Source organism: Parus major, chromosome 28, assembly GCF_001522545.3.
Source record: "Parus major isolate Abel chromosome 28, Parus_major1.1, whole genome shotgun sequence".
Taxonomy (NCBI): Eukaryota; Metazoa; Chordata; class Aves; order Passeriformes; family Paridae; genus Parus; species Parus major.
Window position 1 is genome coordinate 5,050,111 of NC_031797.1, and position 20,462 is coordinate 5,070,572.

The following is a 20,462-nucleotide window of genomic DNA, read 5'->3' on the forward strand; positions in this document are numbered from 1 at the left end:
CAGTAAACACTACCTGCCCATTATACTCAAGCTTCTTTCTAAATACTTCTCTTAACTTGGAATCTGGGAATTCCACCAGGGATAGGCTTCCCTTGTGTATACTGCCTCAAAATTGAGCATGTTTCTGCAGCAAGGTAAGAGCGCTGCCAATGCAAGTCATGGAAACACAGAGTGCCAGTTTGGAGGCTCCAGGGTGACTTTTGCATGAGAAGCCATTTTGAACCTACTGCCAGTTCTAGGGTTCTCCATGCATCCTGAAATTTGGGCAGTTCATCCATCACTCCTGGAATCAGGATTAAGGCAGAATCACATTCATCCAAGAACTCAATGATGGCAAAAAATGTTGACTCTGAGCTTCTCTGGCAGCCACGTTCCCCTGGAACGTTCCCCATTATTAGCTGAGCACGGCCAGTAACATTTGTTTGGAGGATGCCAACTAGTACCTGGTGACACCGACTGTATCCTGTCATTTCAGTACCATGCAGGAATACTGAGTGGCAGATATGGAGCATGGGTCACTGAATGCACCAGCAGCTTTAAAGGCACTAATCTATCTCTTTGACACTTGGGTATGTGAGTTACCTCTCATCCCTAAGGAGGCCTTACAGGAATACTCAGTAGTAAAACCCAAGACAATGCATCATTGGGAACTGATTGTATCCTACAACTCGGTGTGTCTTGTTCCCTCGGAAGCCAGGTCACAAATCCCTGTTGTGGTGCTAACTTGATGGGGAAAGGACTCTTGTGTCCGAAAGGGCATACAAAAGGCAGATACAGCACCACACAGTTCAATGCCTGTGTCTTCTCCTCACATCTTTAATGTACAGGATTACAGTAAGGCAAGGCATGGCCTGCTGTAATAGGAGGGGTCAAGTGTCGTTTGTCCTCCCTGGATATAGAGTGGCTTCCTTCAGGAACTTGAAGGCATGACAAGGAGTCCAGAGCATAGAGAGTAATGTGTCAGATGCTTGTCAGTAGTGGTTACTGTCATTGGTTAACAGCACTGCTATAACCGCAATGTGGAATGCATGGGGCTGCACTGAAAGGAAGTGGTAAGGGTGGGGCATAAGCACTACGTCCCACGATCAAAGCACTAGAGCATTTTACTTATAACCCAATCACTGACACCCACACAGCAACTTCCTGTACTTTAAAAAAAAAAAGAAAAAGAAAAAAAGAAAAAAAAAATCTGTTTCTCTCGTTCTGTAATCAACAACTTTTACCTAGAAACTAGTTAGCGGTGAACTCTGACTGATTTCAATCTGCAGCTCACAGCAGAAAACATAATTTTTAATCTGTGAGAACCTACAAGAGCCATTTTAACTGACAGGTTTCAGTCTACCAGTTCTTTCAGATTTTTTTATCCTTAATTACACAGAAGTCCCATAAACCCTGAGAACCTGCGTAAGAAATAGAAAGCAACCAGAAGTTTGGTAGTGATGAACACCACAGGCAGTCCTCTGCCAGAAAATAAAATATACTTATAAATCTACAAAACTCAGCAATGTTTTACGGGAGTTTGAGAAAATGATGTGCAGTGGAATATAAATCCTTGTCACAGGGCACCTTTGTTTAAGAATGCCGAGATACGTTACTATTATTTGCTTTCTGTTTATCATAGCTCATTACACAAAGCACTGGCATTTCTTTGGTGCTTTTTGAGCATTATTCAAGATAGAACATCAATAAATTTACAAAACGTTCGACTCCTCTCCAGTTAGACGAGTTCTCCAGTGCAAGTTCTCCACTAGCACCTGGTGAACAACGAATTACTCCAGCCAAGTCCTAGGGGAGCCCTATGAAACCGAATGTGCATTAAGAACTTCATGGAGATGAATACCTTCCTGAAGATAAAGAACACGCACACACTTTCTTGGGGATTTTCATTAGAACAGTCTTGTCAGAAGAGCTAAAGAACTTTTTCTTGGCTGATCTTCCTCAACCTAAAGAGGATCTTAAACCATGTACAGGACAGAGACAGTGATTTTCCAAATCTTTCCATGAACACTAAGTTGGAGCTTTGAGGTACACTGGTGTCTAGGCTTGCCACTTCTGGAACAACTTCTCCTTGCTATTCTCTACTGGATTCACTGAGTTATTAACCCTCCTCCAATTCTCTTTAAAGATTCTGCACTTAACCTCTAAACACTCATACTGAAAAAATACTCAGTAGAGTATTTTACCATAAAAAAAAACATGAGATTTCTCTTGGACTAAGCAAGGATGAGATCAGGACTTTGAAACATCTAAAAGATCTTGACAGACTGGTCAACAATAGAGAAAGAAAGAAGGAAAATTATTTATGATGAACAAAACAAACTTAAGGCTGAGATTCTACCAAAGATACAACTCTAATGAAATAATCTCATGATTGTCATAGCCTATCTTAGTATTGAAGAAGGGAAAGATATGGATCTGAAGGGTGCCTATTCCACGCCACACAATAAGGGTTTGCCTATCACTGCCTAATAGAACGAATCAGAGAGAGCTGTGAACTGAACTATCTGCTAATACATTCAGGTCACAGCTGCTCCTCAATATTCCAGCTGTGAAAAAACCCAAATATCAACTAAAAACAAGCAAATCAAAACAACCAACCCATTTTCTCTTTACAAGCTGCCAGCAAACAGGTCAGGATGTATAGGACCAGACCTGATGACACACTGCAATCCTGCTGCTGACAACCCTGGAAGCAGCAGAGAAGTTTCTCTACATGCTGTGAGAAGACTGTCCAGAGCCTGAAGATGAGAGCAGCTCCCCTGAACCACAAACTCCTTTTAGAGATCTTTCCAGATACATCTGAAGGCCTTTTGCTCTGACCATTACTATATGGTAAACAGAGGTCATGTCCAAAAGGCTCTGTTTCAGGACCAGTCCTGTACAACTTCCTCATGAAGGACTTGGATGTGGGACTGGAAGGCAGACTAAGTTTGGCGATGACACGCAGTTGGGAGGAGCTGTCGACTCCTTGAAGGCAGAGATGTGCTGCAGAGAGATCTCAACAAAGGAAAGGGCTGGGCAATCCCCAACTTAACATGTCAAGTGCCAGATCCTGTCCCTCTGTCAGGGCACCCCTCTGTGCCTGGACAGGCTGTCCATAAGAGGCTATGGACCAGTCACATGAAAAGGGACCTGGAGGTCTGTGGTTGGTGGCAAGTTAGTTCTGAGTCACCAGTGTGCCCTGGCAGCCCAAAGCATCACCATGTCCTGGAGGGCACCAGGCCAAACATCATCAGCAAGTCAAGGGAGGGGATTCTCCAGCTCTGCTCTACGGTGGCCACACCTTGAGTGCTGGGGGCACTTTGGGCTCCACAAGATTAGAAGGATCTAAAGGTGTTAGAGAGTGTCCAAGGGACAGATACAGGGATGAGGAAGGGTCTTGAGGGGAAGGCTCTGAGGAGCAGCTGAGGGCACTTGGCTCCTTCAGCTGGAGCAGAGGAGACTGAGGGGAGGCTCCTCGGGGGCTGCAGCTCCTCCCAAGGGGAGGCGGAGGGGCAGGGGCTGAGCTCTGCTCTGGGACAGGGACAGGAGCCCAGGAAGGGCTGGAGCTGTGCCAGGGCTTGGGATGGATCTCAGGGCAAGGTTCTTCCCCCCGAGGCTGCTGGCACTGCCCAGGCTCCCCAAGGCAGGGGTCGCAGCCTAAACGCCGTGACAGCTCAAGAAGTGTTTGGACAATGCTTTCAGCCAGAGGGTGAGATTGTTGGGGTGTCCTGTGCAGGGCCAGTAGTTTGACTCCATGATCCTTACGGGTCCCTTCCAACTCAGGACATGCCATTATTTTAAGTGTTTCCCTTGATCCTGTGCTCAGCTCCAAGTGTTTGCTCTTCCTTTGTTTTCATGAAGGAATAAGACTTGATGCCAAACTCATCATTCATCTGGACAAAACAGAGACCTGCGGGCAAGGTGAGAACTGTGGAACACTTTGGTCCAGGACAGTGTGCAATCCCTGAACAGATTATCAGACAATGTTTGCATGTCACATGCAAAAGCTTCCCATACAGAAAAGGACCAAATCAGGCATAATCAGAAACAATGCCTGGTGGACCCTGTTTAGTTTCCATTATCAGCTACTTGGGAAATCAGTTTCCAATGCTCTGTGAAAGTATTTATATTTTCTACTTGACTACAGAGGTTTGAAGACAAGTTTTCTTTTAGAGCTTTTTGCACCTGCCTACCAAAATGCAACCAAACCACAGAAGTGTTTTTCAATATTAAACACCTCCCCCCGCCACCGCCCCAAAGAACAGTTTTACTAAAAAGAGTACGAGCATGGAACAGAAAGGCAAATTACAGGTTTATCTGGTAATAACTAGAATTTATTCAACCTTCAGAAAGATCTTTATCACTTAGTTGTTTTTTAATTAAATAGACCAATAAGAAAGGTAAGAAACAACGGAAGTTTCTTGTCTGTTGTTTGTTTGCTAAGCCCATTCTAACACACATTTTATGCCTTTATCTCTTGCTACAATCGGAGTATATTACTATATAATTTCTCATGCTTCAAGTAACCACTGAAGATTGCCTTAGCTGTGGAAGGAAGGGAGGAGTAGAACTGTATAAGCACACGAGGCTCATTTGCTTTAAAAAAAACCCTGTTGTTTCCTCCTTAGTCTATTTTATCATAACAACATTTGCTTTTGGTAGAGCAGCAGAACATCACAAATATTCTCTCTCCCCAGAAGGGAGGGAGAGACACACTCAGACCATTTTTAACCAACTGATTAAAGGCTGAGTGCACAGGTCTAAAGTAAAAACATATTAATAAAGCTGAAAATTCATCAAATTCCTCAGTATGTACAAAAGAGGGAACGAGGACACAGAAAATCCCAAATCCCTCATGTAGGTGAGTCACTACTCACCTTTGCTGCTACTACTACAGTGCAATTTGCTAAGAGTAATCATGTTTCTAACAAGGAATAGAAATAAACCACATATAAAAGATTACTTGGGTATATGTAGTATTTATTTGAATAATCCAACTTTATATAGGCCCTGTTAACACTATAACATTTTACGTAGACATGTTTTTGAAAGATGGCCACTTGTATTCTGTCCTTGAAAACCGAATAAAGAAAAATAATATCATTCACTGTGTCAAATAAGATTCCCTTCAGCTTATTTATTTTTCCTTTTATTTATGTCTGTCCTAGTGATTGATATCTGCCAACATGACATATTATGTGGGGTTTTTTTTTTTATTTACTGAAAGCTCTTCAGTACATCAGAAGTAGAAAATATACAAAGTAAGCATGGAACAAACTGCTTCAAGGGCTTTTCCACAATCCTAGAGCATTTCCTGACAAGTTTGCATCAATTCTCACCTTCAAGAAACCTCTCATTTGTTGCTTTCAGGGTTTTAGGGTGCACTATCATCTCTTAAGCAACAATCACAGCAACAGGAACAAACTGATGCTGCTGCAATGGTCTGCTTTTAAGTCTACCATGTGAAGAGGTATCTTTCATATCTTGGCTCAATTTATGGGATAGGTAAAGACATTAAGGATACCTTGTAATAAGTAAGCACTTTTCAGATTATCCAAGGACTGCATTTGCTGGTTTGCAAAACCAGCCAGATCAACAATACCCATCACAAATGGGCTGCATGCTCTGCTCCAAAATGCACCAGCAGAAAGGCGGAGAACCCACACAGTGCGGGAGACATTAAGCATGGATCTGTTCTTTTCATACTATGCTTCCTAATACTGTCTGTGGATATATAAAAATACTACATGATGATCAACGTGTTTAGTGCAAAATTCTGTGCCTATCCATAAGCAGCTTTTGTTGTTTTTTTTAAGCCACCTGAAAGTTCCCTCTTAATATCAACTGAACTCTACCACTTTTGTTAAAAGGAGACTTGAAACTACATGGCTTCAGTTCTTTAAACAGATTCACTGGTAGTTGAATATCTTAAAAACAACTCCAGAGAGAACAGAAATTGAAGCTCAGCTAAGAGATCTTATTTTCAATTAGTGAGATTTATGTATCTCCCAGATTTCCATAAATAGTGGAAATTAAGCAGGAACAAAGCCATATATATTCAGGAAGTGTTTTCTGTTTAATTCATGCAGTAATGTGCAAATGCAAGAATGATCCTACCTGGAACAGACAGATCAGGACAGGTCTATCTATCCGTGTAGCCTGTTCTTGTTAGTATTTAGTGGCAGACGCCTCAGAAAGAACATCAAAACAAGATAAAGATTCAGCCACAGTCAGACTGCCTTGCTACTCGGCTACAAAGGAGCTAGAGCCAGTATTTTGGCTTTTGGGACACTCCCATTGCCTCTGTTTCTTCTGAAAATTATCTAGAGGTTTTTAAAAGACCATTTAAACTTTTTTGCATACGCCATATTCTATGGCAAACATAGAAATAAATCGTAAATTTAGATTACCGTATAGAAACGGACCTTTTTATTTTAAAGATGCCATTTACTAATCTTACGTATTGCCTACTTTGAAAATACAGCGGGTTTTCCCCTGTTTTTTCCTGCTGCATGTGACTTTATGGATCTGTCATAGCACTCTCTCATCACCTGTTTTCCAGTTTGAAGAGTTGCTGTCCAGTTTACTGATAGTTTTGTCGATTTACTGACAACGTCGTATCTTCCTCCATGGTTGAAATATAAGATAGATAGTACACTGTCAACTTGTTCTTATGTCCAGAAATCCACTATAAATTGAAAGCAGCAGCTTTTAAAAAAAGAAAACCTCCTTACCACTGGGTGGCTTGGGTCGCGGAGGGACATTTTTCTTCGGTGGTAAAGCTGGTGTGTCTGATTTGCTTTTGAAAGGGTCATCTGTGAATCCCGCCCCTCCAAAAGAGGAGGCAAAAGGGTCTGAAGCTATTGACTACATGAGAAAAAATAAAAGAAAAGGGATGTAAGCATGCTGTAGAATACCTGTGGTTTCACAAAGCTACAGGTTAATTCAAGGAAGAGCATTAACTTCAAAACCTGAGGGCAGATGTACAGAATTGTCAGTGTTGTAGGAAGCTAATGCTCAATGACAGAGGTGCTAAGATTAACATTAACATTCAAAGGACCTTTTGCTCTTAATCATTTAAGTTCTTCTAGAACTTCTAGTTGTAGCAAAACACCTGATGAGCAAATAAAAGGAAGTAAAACTACGTTTTTACTATTTGGCAATGAACAGTCATACCACAGCCTGACCTTCACTCTGATAAACAGAACTGTGACAGAACCTGGAAAAACACCGCTCACTGAAGAAGGGATAACTTTATTCCAAGCTTTTCTGAAGTTATACACCTAACCCTGACTTTTCAGCAAAACTTTAGGGAACATCTGAATGCATGTGTTTGAATCCTCCCATATTCAGACGGCTTTTCTAAAGGACTGTCCTACTGATTAAGAATCACACAAGTATTATGCCACACAGGGAAATGTATCATTGTGAAATGAAGAAAGAGGAATTTTGTGAGCAAAGGTAAAAATTGCAGTCAAACCTTTGCTAAAGTTTCTATCTCAAGCCAGCCATGTCTATTGGTAAACGTTGTTGCCATCTAGTGGAGAGCTAAAACCCTCCCCAAAATAGTAAAAGTTAGGGGAGGTAAAAAAATACACCACCAAGAAATGCAATTACTCAAAGTAAAATGATTGCCTATTTTATTTTTAGCGTTTACTCTACAGTGTTCGAGTGTTACTGTAGAACTAATGTAAGGAGTTGGGCACTGATGTTAACGGTAAATTACAAATTCCACCACAGGAAAGTAAGAGCAGACCAAGACATTTCCAATGATCCATTTTTTTTTCATGTGTGTCCTGAACCTTTTTCTTCATCTGCTGTTTAAAACGAACAGAAATTGCCCATTGAAAACATGTGAGAGACTGACTCTTAAGAGCGGAGTAAGGTTAGTTTACATATACTTAGTAGTATAGTGTTTCATTAATAGTTGGACTCATAGAGTCAAGTCTTAGAGATCTTATCCAACCTTAATAATTTTATGTAAGTTTAGAAACAAGTAAGGATACTTACTATGAAGTAACTAAGCACCAAACACTTGGCAAATTCCAGGGCTTAGATGAAGGCTGGACACTGAAATATATTAATATTCGCAACAACGACCTCTTCTTACAAGTCAAAACTACAAATTAATTTCTTTTTATGATCTAGTATTTGAAAATATTTGTGAAAAGCTTATTTATCCTTACTAAATCTACCTGTCTTAGTAAGACTGCCATATCTGACATGGTTTGAAAATTCTTTGCTATATAATTGGTGAGGCTGATTGGAAAAAAATGAACAAAACCAGACTGTCAGCTGAAAAGTTACAACCGTATCACACTCTTTAAAGAGGTGTCTGTACATACAGTTTTAAAAGGACAGTTGTTTTCCTTTTAACCTATACCTTTGACATCTGACTGAAGTCTGCAAATCCCTCACCACCACTGAAAGCACCACTTCCAAATGGATCCAGTGCTCCAAATGGATCTGGAACAGATACATAGGGAAAAAAAGTTAGTTTGAATAATACTTAAGAATTACAAGGAATGCTTGATGCCAATGAAGCACAAAACTAGGCAGGTGATTAAAACACACCTGCATTTTGACTTGTCATGAGATGTTAAAAGAGAATTCCACTAAACAATAGATTTTCCACCAGTTGTTTGGAGGGAAAATACAAGAAGAAAAAAGCGACACATCTAGTGCCACAAAGACAGTCTTCATGAACTATAACAAGACCATGACGCTTTTCACTAACGGTTCACAAGACGCTTTATTCTCAACTCTTATATTTGACTCTTGTCTCATGAAAAGATACCTCCTTATACATCTTCATGTGAAAATGTTTACTTCTTACCTGGACCTTTTGAAGAGATACTGGAAGACGTAAAAGGATCAGTGCTTTCAAAAGGGTCAGGCTAAATAAGAACAGATACACACAATTATTTTTCTGCTGGACTGCGCACTTACCTTTTCATCCCTATCAAAATCTCTTGCTTTAAGACAAATAATTTCCAATTTCAGACCACTCTATTCAGCAGACAGAGTAGGATAAAATCAACTGATTATATGAAATGTACGTTATTAGTCTATTTGGCTACTGATAGCCTTGAACACAACACCAGTTACCTACCAGTGAGAAGAGCATCCTGCTGAAATATATACAACATTAGGTACCCAGGCAAAATAAGAAAATACACCCAGAAGTGTTCAGTCGTTAAGCAACAGAGACAGAATATGCGGGTTATGCATTTATATTATTATTAATTCAGAGAGTCTGTATACTACTTCTTTTTAAAACAGATGGTTTTTACAGTTTCTCTTCAGTTTGACAAATTAGGTTTTATTTAAAAGAAATCCTATAACAATCCTATAGTGCAAGACGAACTAACTTCCCACTAAATGAAACCGGTCTTGGGTAGCAACACTCAGTGAACTGCGTAAGAGCGAGGAAAATAGTAATAACAAAACAAAACAAAAAAAATTCATACTGCCCCCCAAACAAACACACACATGTACATCGGGATAGCTTAGAACTGTGACTATGGCTCTAACAAGTGTGTTCTGTGCAGTCCCTATTGAATACATGAGAAAAAATAAAAGCTTCAGCATCTGCTGAGGGTTTAGGAATCCTTTAGCCAGAGCAGTTCCTCCATCTCATTTACTATCACAAATCTACGGAATGGAGGGAATGGTGGGAATGCCTGGCTGCTGCTGGCTTGAAATTCCCAACAGAGAGAAAAAATAGCCAGCTACCAATACCTTCATGATGAACGTTCCATTATCACGGAACCAGAAAGAACACTGCTGATTGCCTTAACAATCCATACTTACATTTTAAGACTACAATTAATAATATTTCATCAGTTAGAAAAAAAGTATTTGGTGTGACTTCACTCCTTTTAGCTTTCAGACAATAAGTCTGTCAATAGTAAAGAAAACTATTAAGTGTAGATTTAAAAATGACTGACCTTTGAGGGTAAAGTGGGGGTTTTTGTGAATGGATCGGAGGTAAATGGATCACTCTTCACCTGTTTCTTGAATAAATCCTCAGGGGCAGAACTACGAAATGGGTCACTTTCCTTAAATGGATCTCCTCCAAAGGGATCTAGAAGGAACATTAAAAGGTAAACAGAATGTAGCACAAGTGCATCTATAAGGAACATTCTATATTTGACCTCATACTCCCTCGTACCATTTTTCCTAAACAAACATACAGTGTTTTGGTAAATCTGATAAGACTTCCAGGGACCACTCTACCGAGGGTATTTACTAAGTTTGAACAAGTAGATGCTTATATGAAGCTTTCAGACTCAATAGTTACACACTTCTCATTAAACATATTGATTCTGAATGCACACCCTGCTGAGTTTCTATGTTCCCACATACAAACCAAAAGTGTGAAGACAGGGAAACCTTTATGCTTTCTTCATGTTTGTTAATATTTGTGTTTGGCTACAAATTGTTTATATCTGTACTGTCATTAAAAAGGGCTATTACCTGCTGGAGCAGGTGGTTGTTCTGCAAAAGGATCATGCTGGAATGGGTCACCTAAGTAGAAGAGAAAAACAATTTGTTTTATCGACTAATTAGCAAGATGCTAAAAGTTTGCGAAAATATAATTTATTCAACAATTGGACTTCAAGGTCTTAGATAAGCACTTAGATGTCACTTACTGCCTTTGAAGGGGTCTGCTCCCTTAAATGGATCAGATTTGAAAGGATCTTCTGACTGGAATGGGTCTGTATGCAATTCTTGTGTATTATTGGTAAACATTAAGGCTTTATTCTTAAATGGATCATCCTAAAAATATAAGAGGAGAAACTTCACAGCGGCTTGTCATGATAAAAACGTCCAGTTACCCATTTAGCAGAAATTGTATGCTATCTTGGATCTTGTTTAACCTTTAGTCTTGAAAATTACTTCCTATAGAACTTCCTGAATATGTGACTTCCAAGTAGAAGTAACTATACAGCAGAATGAAACGTGTATCCCAAGGCTACACGGAACCAAAAGATAACAGTACATATAGCAATTAAATGTTAAACTGTTGCTAATATTAATATATTCAACTCTCAAACATTTAAATAACAAAAGCAAAGTAACCCCAAACATCACACTACCCAAAAATTCTCCCCCCGCCATTACAGCTCAGCTTCAGGTAAGACACTTATTTAAAAGGAAAGGATACATCAATAATCTGTGGACTACAACTACAACAAATTACTACTGAGTAGTCAGATACTAGATTGCTTCTTGTTATCTCATCTTTGAGCTTAAAGCTCCAAATAGTGATTTCCCATGATAAAGCACTTCATGTAGGAAGAGTCACCCCAACATTTTGATGACAAGAGGTTTCTCAGCAGAGGCCACATCTACATTTGTCAAGTTGCAGAAAATACCCTGCGTATGAACAAGCAGCAAGCTGAAGTTATGAAACCTCTTCATAACATTCATTTCCACGATATCCCTGGCTTAGGTCTGGTTTGGAGGTCTCTGATGAAGCGCCAAGAGCAGACAACTCCTGCACAGCAGAATTCCAGGGACAACGAGAGCCATTCCAACCCACCATAAGGAATATCCAAAAACAACTACCCACTTACACTGCCCCCAACACCAGAAAGAGACAGGATTTCTTTCATCCCTTTACAAGACGTAAATGAAAACATCCCTATTAATACTTCTCAGAATAGGGGGAGGGAGGTGGAGAGAGAAGGAAGAGGAAGGCCGAATTGAGAAACAGGAAAATGGCACAACGGTTTAAAAAAAATTGCTATGAACATAGACTGGTGTTTTCTGCCAGTAAGTGGCTCCTAGGTTTTGCCAGTAAGTGAAATATCAGGAAATTTTCACTGGAAATTAAATCTATTTATGCAAGCACAGAAACTAAGCACTAAAGTGTTTTAAGACCTTTAAGTACATGTTTCTCAATGTACTGGCTTTTTTTTATCTACACTGCTCTTCTTTTGAGCAGTTTGTTTTTACTGATCAAGCGTAAAGTACTGCAGAAAGGCAGCAACGGCTGGTAAATATTTACTAACACATTATATATTTAACTTCATACTAAACACATAACAAATACTGTGCTTACAAGGGTAAACATGTTTTCATAATGAGGAAGGGCCATGTAGATGTGCAAGCAGAATCAAGCAAGTATGAAACTTCTATCTTGTCTTAAGACAAGAAACAGGCTTAAGAAACAAAAGAAAATTCTTGTGATTTAGAGGATTATTGAATACCCAAATCGACATTAGATATTCAAAAGAAATTGACTTGAAAAATGTTAAAGAATGTGAAAGATTTCATGATTTGGGAAAAAATGCTGATTAAATAAAAACGTAATAAAAAAAGAAAATAAAAAAAAAAAGAAGAGAAATAAGATGTTGGAATTATTTAAGCAAAAGAGAACCATCCTTTTGGAAAGGGAACATAAGATATGTAATAAATATATCTCACTATAAAGTAGAAATTTTTAGAGCTTCTTCTGGAAATAAGAAGGAAATACACGATAAAGGGAAATTTACAGCATGAGAGGATTTCGCCTTGGTAAACTGGACAACACACAAGAAAAAACAGAACACCTGAGCTGGAAACAAAGCCCCATCTCTGTCCTGAGACTGAACATGTGGAAGGTTACAAATCCGCAAGAGCATGGGACAAATACCGACTAAACAATACTTCAGATTAGGTGCAAGTCAGAAGCTTCATTAGTGTAAAATATACTAAACAGTATTTTTTTTTACCACAGCTCCATAATTGCTTCTTTCTGTCTGCCCAAGGCCTTCACTCATGTCTGCTAAATTTGTCAGACTCCCACCATGAATCCCATTGAGAGCTTCATTGTATTCTTCAATGCTTTTATTCACTTCTCGATGGCTCTCTTGCAGCTGAGAGAGTTTACTTCTTGCCTGAGAAGGAAAAATGCTTTAGCATATTACACACTCAGCAACACTGTCATTCTTATAGTCTCCTTAAAAACTGGTGCCTGACAGTTGCATTTTATCCCCACCAGAATTGAATGCTTCCTAACTTAGACCAGGAATTAACCTACTAAACACGAGCTATGAAGGCTTATTTCAGGAACCAGGACTTTTTCCTCCTCTGAAAAATAATTTTTCAACTCAGCATTTCAAGAAGTAAAAAATTCTATAAAGTATAACCAGTGAATACCTGGTTTATTTCTTCCTGGGTTGATTTTAAAGATTTGATTATTGTTTCAAGCTGCACTTTTCCAGCCTGGATACTCTGCTCTAGCTGAGTCTCCTCTTGCTGGAGGCGATTCAGCTCTGCTTTTGCTCTATTAAGGTCATCTTCCTGTAGTTTTAAATCTGATTCCTGAGACTGAATCTGCATTTTTAGCGATGAAATCTGGAACAACATAGTAGAAAAATCAGAAAGAAATCTGGAATAAATGGGGCATACTAAACTGAATTTATAGTAAGTAACAGAAAGTGGTAAAGCAACCTATCAACTACTAAGGAAAATATTTAGAACTTATTATGAAGAAATGCATGCTGCTTCTGATGTTACACAAAATCCTTGATAAAACACCTTCAATAAGACCAAGAATGAGTTACTATTTTAAATCACAGAAATACTCCACTACTCATAAAGGTAATCAAAAGCTGTTTCCTAGATGTTCACCTTCAGAACTTGGTTCCATTCAAATATTTATCAAGTAGTTTGAGCTTGATTTTTAACTCTGTTAAGAGTTAAAATTACAGAGTTGCTTATAACCTTCCTTATACACTTTCTTACATGACTTCCTTACACAGTAAGTTTCTACCTTAATGTAACATCCATTTCCATTGGCAATTGCATCCACCTGAAAACTCAATCCTGATAACACTCAGTGTGATCAAAACCAGCACCACTGCCATGGACAGTCTCATGGGTTAGGACTACTGACTTTCAACTGCCCTATGAGGCTGAATCAATGTTTCATATATTCTCAGAACAACAACAGTTCCTGTAGAAAGAGAACCCTGGAGATCATCGGGTTCAACCTTTCATTTATGACCTTTATGAAAGGTATTGAGGATAGCAAAATCCTTTCTTGGACCTCTATATTATGTGTGGAAATTACTGCTCATGGTAAAAACCAAGCAAGCAAGCAAGCTTATTCATTAAACAAATATAATTTCCCTCAACAGAAGACATATTACTCTTGAGCAGGTCCAGAATTAACATACACTTACCACCTGTGTTTCTTCCTGGCATTTCTGCCTTACATCATTCAGCATATCTTTCAGTTTGGCTTTCTGCTGGTCCATCTCATCCAGGCGGTCTTGGGCATCCTGTTTTTGAGCTTCCAGCTCTTGCAGGCTACTTGTTTCCCTGTCTAAATCATTTTGCAGTTCCTGAAGAAAATTCCGCAACTTGTAACCCACATTTAGCTGTTGTCTTAAGGAAGGATCAGCCACAGACAAAGAGCTTGGCAAAATTCAGACTATTTTCTACAACATATAGGCTACACCCTACATTGGCCTGTTTTGTTTCTGCAGGAACTTGTGTAAGACATCAGGAAATAAATCACTGCTCACAAGAAGGAAAAGGGAGAGCACATGGTATTGAGCCATCCCAATTATCAAAACCAATACTTTCCAAACAATTTCCTAAATTACAGTGTTAACTAAAGACTAACCAAGAAGATATTTCAAACTGTTCACATATACTATGCTTATATTAGCCAGCATCAGATGAAAACATCTCTGATGGAGAACAGTAAAATAAATTCTTTCTTGCCAGTCAGAGGAAAATCCCAAGAAAGAATGACAGAAAGAACGATAGAATGATGGAAAAAATGCTAAATTGCCATTTGTTATTTAGACAAACATGAAAACTACTGATGATAAACAGAATTTTTACCTGAACTTCATTGGTTTTCTGTCTGATTGATTCTTCCTTTTCCCTTATGTCCTGCTCCAGAGAATATTTTTCTCTGTCAGATAAACAAGCACATGTATTTGTGATTAGTTAAAAAATACCACACATGGAAAAATCAATTAAATATTATTCTGGAAACACCACGCAGACAAATGCAAGCCTGCGTTCTCATGTATTCTTTAAAGGAGAAAAGGTGCATATGTATCAATTATTCTTTAAAAAAATACCATCCGTGCCCATCATCAATCTTCCAAATCCCCCTGATAGGCCTATATGGTATCACTAGGAAATTCATCACCAATTACAGCAACAAATAATGACAAAATGACTAAAGAAAATAAAAGTAACTGACACATTAATACTATAGACTTATTTTGTTATTCTACATCAAGATTTTGTTAACAGTCCACAACTATTACCTCTGCAGCTGTGCAATTTCTTGACTAATATCATCCAGTTCCTTCACCCCTGTAAATTCTCCTGATCCAACCGAACTTGCACTATCCTGTTAAGAATGAAACAATCTATTAAAACGTCAAGTTGTAAAAGAAGTGCCTCCTTTAACAAAGGCTGAGGACAGAGGTGGGATACAAAATCCTTACCATTTGCATTTGCAAAATTCTATGAGAGACATCAAATTATTCTGTAACAAGCAAGGAACGTGACACACAATTCTACCCCTGAGAAAGGAGAATTTTTAATATGGCTGTTTAACAGACAGGACAGTTGAATACACAGCATCAAAAGGATAGGCACAATGCCAACAAGGAAATTGCAGGTTATGGTAGAATTAAAATTCAAAACCTAAAACTCAGTTCTGCTATAGTCAATTGTAAAGTTTACAGGGGACTTAATGAAAGCAGATTGTAATTCCAGTCTTCTAGAGCTCTGCCACAAATTAATGGCAATTTCTGCAATTACACCCCATTTCCTGTAGGTTGTTTCTATGTTCATTCGAGTGTAGATCAGGGACAATACAGAGGCCATTCCCTGCCTTCTAGATAAGGCAACCACTATCAGAAGTTAAGGAAGGATGTCAGCATTAGGTAAAAAATTGTTTCTTATTATAAAAAGGATTGCCCTTTGTAAAACAAACACTGCAACTGAGCAAAAACTGGCGCACTCTACTCACTGCTAGTATGACAAAGCAGGAAACCTACAACTTTTATACAGCATTTTCAAAAGAAGAATATAGAGAGTTTTCTTGCTTCACTCACTTTGAGAGTGCTGTGGTAACCACAGAAAGCTTGGCTTTATTAAATATTAAAAAACAAACAAGAACCCAACCAACAAGTCAAGATCCACAGAGTAAGATGCGACATTTTTGTAGAAACAATGGTGAATATACAGTTTAAATTATGTAATTAAGTCCTCACTTTTGGCAGATCATTGTTTTGGTAATATGCTATTAAGTAATCACAAATAACAACAACAATTCAGACCAATTCTTCAAGGTAGCAAATCAAAAAACCACTTTTATACTGTCAGGCCAGATACAGATTTGCTGGGAGACCTGTACTGAATGCTGGATCACAGGATCACAGCCAGGTGTCACCCAACATGACTACGAAACATATTAAAATGAGCTGCTGCACTGATTAGGATAAGAGTCGCTTAACTAAGCTCACGGTACCGTATTTTATTTTTTTATTTTATCTGATGCTCAGCTAAGCACATATTAAATAGAAAAAGAAAATTGCAATTAACTGAAAATAGTGGGAAGCTTAAAGCCCTCACACCAAGATGTATTTGCTGTTCACAGCTGCAGAGAACTAATCCAGGAATAATTTCAACAGCCCTGAGCTGCCTGTCCCAGGAACTTCCTGCCAGATCAATACATCTCCAGCTGTTGAAGGAAGGAACATCACCAGGTTGGCAGCCAGTGCTGGGCACTTCACATTGCTGTGACATTACCACCACACCAAGAGCAAGTGGCACAGAACTCAAAAGCAAAGGTGTAGAAATAAAAACTTTTTTGAAGTTGCAAAAAGCATACATTAGAAATGTGCATTCCTTTGGACAATGCAATTACTCACACGCCGCATTTCTGTTAGTGCTGAGATCTCAGTTCCTACAGGGGTCAAGTAACCTGACAGAGTCTAGAGGAAAATGATAGAGGAAAAACCTTAGGAGGATCATAGCAACAGCAATAATTACAATATTTATTTAGAGTTCCAAAGGTTTTTGGTTAGGGAAAGTAATTAAAAGTAAAGAAAAACACAATATAATTTATAGAAAAGGTGAATGTAGTGACATGACAGAAGTATTTCTTCAATTCCATTTCAGAAATGCACCGATATGCTCTTGAGGAAAGGAACAAAGCAGGGTCAGCAAAGGATCAGATGCTCCAGTAAAGTGGTATTAGCAGTGATGGACACAGGACTGTGGACTGCCATGCTATAAAGGATGAATCCCAGAAACTAAGAAGTCATCACTCCTCATTTAACCATTAAAAAATTTTATGTTTTCATGGGAGGAATTGGGTGCTGATCATAGCTGGGGACAGGCTGCTCAACCATCTTTTAATATTTTCTGCTACAAGTTCCCTGACTCAACCCTCTGTATTATAAAGGATCATTTTTTAGTCTAGATTTTTTCCAGCATTATTACTTCTTGCTTTATGGAGTACTTTACTGCATTTTTCTTTACTTACTGTCTTGGTTGTTAAAAAATTAGCTATATTTTCAAATATTAAAAGAAATTTGTAAGCGGAGATAAGAAAAAATAATGGCAATTCTTTAATGTAATACTAAAAAAAAAAACTGTACTCAAAGCCCGTAAGTTCAGTGTTATCAACAACAAATTGCTGACTTACCTGGATGGGTGTGTTCCTGTCTGTGGGAGGGATCATATCTGGAGGTAACACTTGTGGAGGATCAATCCCTTTGCTGACCTTCTGCTGAATGAGATACATGGCGAGTGCAAACTGGTCTTTGCTAAGCTTTCCCATCTGTCTTGTGTCTGCCAAAGCCCTGATAAAAATAGATAATACTCACAAACAAGAAAATCTTATTTCTGCTCTACCAAAAAGCCTGAATACGTATATACACGTAATTTCTTTTTGGTTCATCCCCGTCAGAGCTTACTTATTCTAGTTAGATTTCCATAAACAGTGCAGTATTTTATTACACATACTTAACTGAATAGAGCAGCGTTAGTCTGAGAAAATATTTAGAGCACTAGAACTTCAAAAGACAGTCACAATTAACAGACTGAACTACTGCCCCTACCCCCAAAAAAGCAAAGGGAGTATTTATTTTTCCCTTAATTTTCCACATAGCCCACATATTGCAGTATGTGGATGTCGCCCTGACTCTCAGCCTTCAATATTGTTTTTCTACAAGTTCTAGCCACTTTCCCAGGAAAGTAACTATAAACATAAGTGTTTATACATTCCATTAAAGATATGCCTTTTGATGGACGTCTCTCAGCGTTAACCTGACTATCCAATCCTTAGTCGTAGTCGGAAACCTATAAATATTGAAAGAACAGAAAAACAACTCTTTCTTTCACCACACCTCAAGCTGCGTCCGTGTGACTCATTTCACGTCCAACAGTGACATATGGACAAGTCAAAGAAATTGGGGTTTTTTGTTTCTGGCATTTTTTAATGTTAGGATCACATTCTGAATCTGAGTTCCCAGATCAGCACATTACAAAAACATAGCTAGTACGGAATTCTTACCATATATGCGCTAGGAGATTCTGAGACAGACCTGAATGCATAAAAATGTCCTTTACTTCTTGGCCACTCACAAACCCATCCATGTCTGTGTCTGTTTTTAAGAAAATTTCATCATATCGCAGTTTTTCAGACATTGGTACCACCCAATTCACAGCTGGCTGCAAAACAAAATTTGGTATTTCAGAAGAACAGAAGCAGTCTTTATGAACACACTCAGTTCATACGACATTATCCAGAGCTGGATGTGCTGAACATCTTGTATGCTCCAGTCTAACCGGTAAATAAGTATTTTCACTGCATGTTTTAACTTCACACTTTTTATTGGAATAAAAACACTGATAAACAGCTATTCACCAGTTGAAAAGCATTAATTCTTTGGAAATACAGACCAAAACAGGCATATAAAGTCCTCATGCTAATAGCAGGAGACTTAGAAGTAGATTTCTTTAGTATTAAAGCAGATACACAAGAAAAACCTTTCCGTGGTTTCACTGTCTACAAAAAGTGAAAATTCCCCCTAAGCTTTGCTACCTTGTGGTCACCGATTAAAATTCACCTGATGTTCTTCCAAGTCTTACCATTCTCATTTCACCCTCTCCACCCAAATCTCCCGGACATAAGTGCTCCCATGAGGTAGATATCAAAAAGTAGATTTATTTTTCCTACAGCTTACAAATACACAAAACTGCAAAAATAAGAAAGAAAGAAGTGCACCCGTACTTGTTTGATGCTGTGCTTGGGAGACAAGCTCCCTACACTGTTCGGACTGTTGCCACTGCCATGGGATGGTGTGGAATGGAGGTTGTCTTTTGGTGGAGGACTTGCAGGTAGAACAGGAACTGCACCAGGAAAGACCGGTGTCTTCTTTCTTTTAGAAGGTGGTATGAGAGAAGGGGGCAATTGTGAAGGAACTGACTCTTTCTCAAGAGCTCTATAAACCAAATGCATTGCCTGCGAAGGCAAAAAGGTCAGATAACATTCACAATTATTAGATAAAGCAACAAGATCTTCCTGTGTCAGTCATTTACATATTAGTAAAACAAAGACAGTAACACTAGAGATGCACACCAGAGCAATTAATTTTGAATGTAATTCCAACAAGTTTAATCTTGACAGTCAAGAGTCAGTAGACGGATTTGAGGAAGGTCATTTAATAGCTGATGTGAACAATTTAGATTAGAACAGTCGTCTGTAGCACAGAAAGCCGCAAAGCTCTTGAGAAAGAAATGAGCTATTTGCTTTGACAGACAGACTAAGCAGTGAATTGAGAATTTAAAGCAACCTACCACAGCAAATTCATCCTTGTCCAGGTGACCATCTTTATCAATATCACTGAGATCCCAGACCTACAGCAATTAAGATTATAAAAAATGATTTGCAGATCAAGTTACATTTTACGTATTCATTGTATTAACATGCCCTCTAAAGACTCCTCACAGATTTTGGTAGGAAATCATATTAGCTATATTACCTATCTAAACATTCTCTGATGAAACAGACTGGATTAGAGTTATCCGGCCACACGAATCAACACTGGCTCTAACAAATTCTGGCTGCAACACAGGCATGTTTTTTTCATCTTTCTAAGATGCAATTACAGAGTCATCAAACTAAGTAAAAGCATTGAGAGATGGCTTTCAGAACTGCCCAGAGGGGGTGGGCTAGCAGATCATTCAAATTCCTTATAAGAAAGTCCAATAAAAAAGTCAATACATCTCTAACACCTATTCCAGTCCTAGATGATCAGGGTTTTCTACTAAAAACTAAAAGTATGTGCAGCTCCCTCTGGCCCCCTCAATTTCCTGTTGGAGAGAATTTAAGCATTTATCAATTAAATTAAATGAAATTAAATCAATTAAATTCAGGTCAGGCACAGTCAATGAAACTTGAAGAAGATCTAGGGGGATACAAAACTTTGTGAACTCTAACA

At 38.6% G+C, this 20,462-nt stretch overlaps 1 protein-coding gene across 10 annotated transcripts in view; it reads right to left on the reverse strand.

Annotated features, from left to right (window-relative positions):
* Nucleotides 1–20,462, reverse strand: part of EPS15L1 (epidermal growth factor receptor pathway substrate 15 like 1) — a 46,482-nt gene that overhangs the window by 17,438 nt on the left and 8,582 nt on the right. For 5 of the 10 annotated variants that reach the window (XR_004500362.1, XM_015651755.2, XM_015651760.2 and 2 more), the window contains exons 8-23: nucleotides 19,819–19,878; nucleotides 19,253–19,483; nucleotides 18,533–18,690; nucleotides 17,663–17,819; nucleotides 16,884–16,946; nucleotides 15,267–15,352; nucleotides 14,830–14,902; nucleotides 14,160–14,321; nucleotides 13,132–13,329; nucleotides 12,705–12,869; nucleotides 10,638–10,764; nucleotides 10,462–10,512; nucleotides 9,933–10,069; nucleotides 8,819–8,879; nucleotides 8,366–8,448; nucleotides 6,717–6,849 (exon numbers count right to left, since the gene is read on the reverse strand). Coding sequence is in view for 9 of the 10 variants with exons in the window: in XM_015651755.2 (XP_015507241.1) it covers nucleotides 6,717–6,849; nucleotides 8,366–8,448; nucleotides 8,819–8,879; nucleotides 9,933–10,069; nucleotides 10,462–10,512; nucleotides 10,638–10,764; nucleotides 12,705–12,869; nucleotides 13,132–13,329; nucleotides 14,160–14,321; nucleotides 14,830–14,902; nucleotides 15,267–15,352; nucleotides 16,884–16,946; nucleotides 17,663–17,819; nucleotides 18,533–18,690; nucleotides 19,253–19,483; nucleotides 19,819–19,878 (1,945 nt within the window). In the remaining variant the exon portion in view is untranslated. Of the gene's footprint in view, nucleotides 1–3,580; nucleotides 3,893–4,299; nucleotides 4,528–5,094; nucleotides 6,608–6,716; nucleotides 6,850–8,365; nucleotides 8,449–8,818; nucleotides 8,880–9,932; nucleotides 10,070–10,461; nucleotides 10,513–10,637; nucleotides 10,765–12,704; nucleotides 12,870–13,131; nucleotides 13,330–14,159; nucleotides 14,322–14,829; nucleotides 14,903–15,266; nucleotides 15,353–16,883; nucleotides 16,947–17,662; nucleotides 17,820–18,532; nucleotides 18,691–19,252; nucleotides 19,484–19,818; nucleotides 19,879–20,462 lie in introns of those variants that run through there. The other 5 variants (XM_015651758.2, XM_033520163.1, XM_015651757.3 and 2 more) reach the window with 5 other exon arrangements.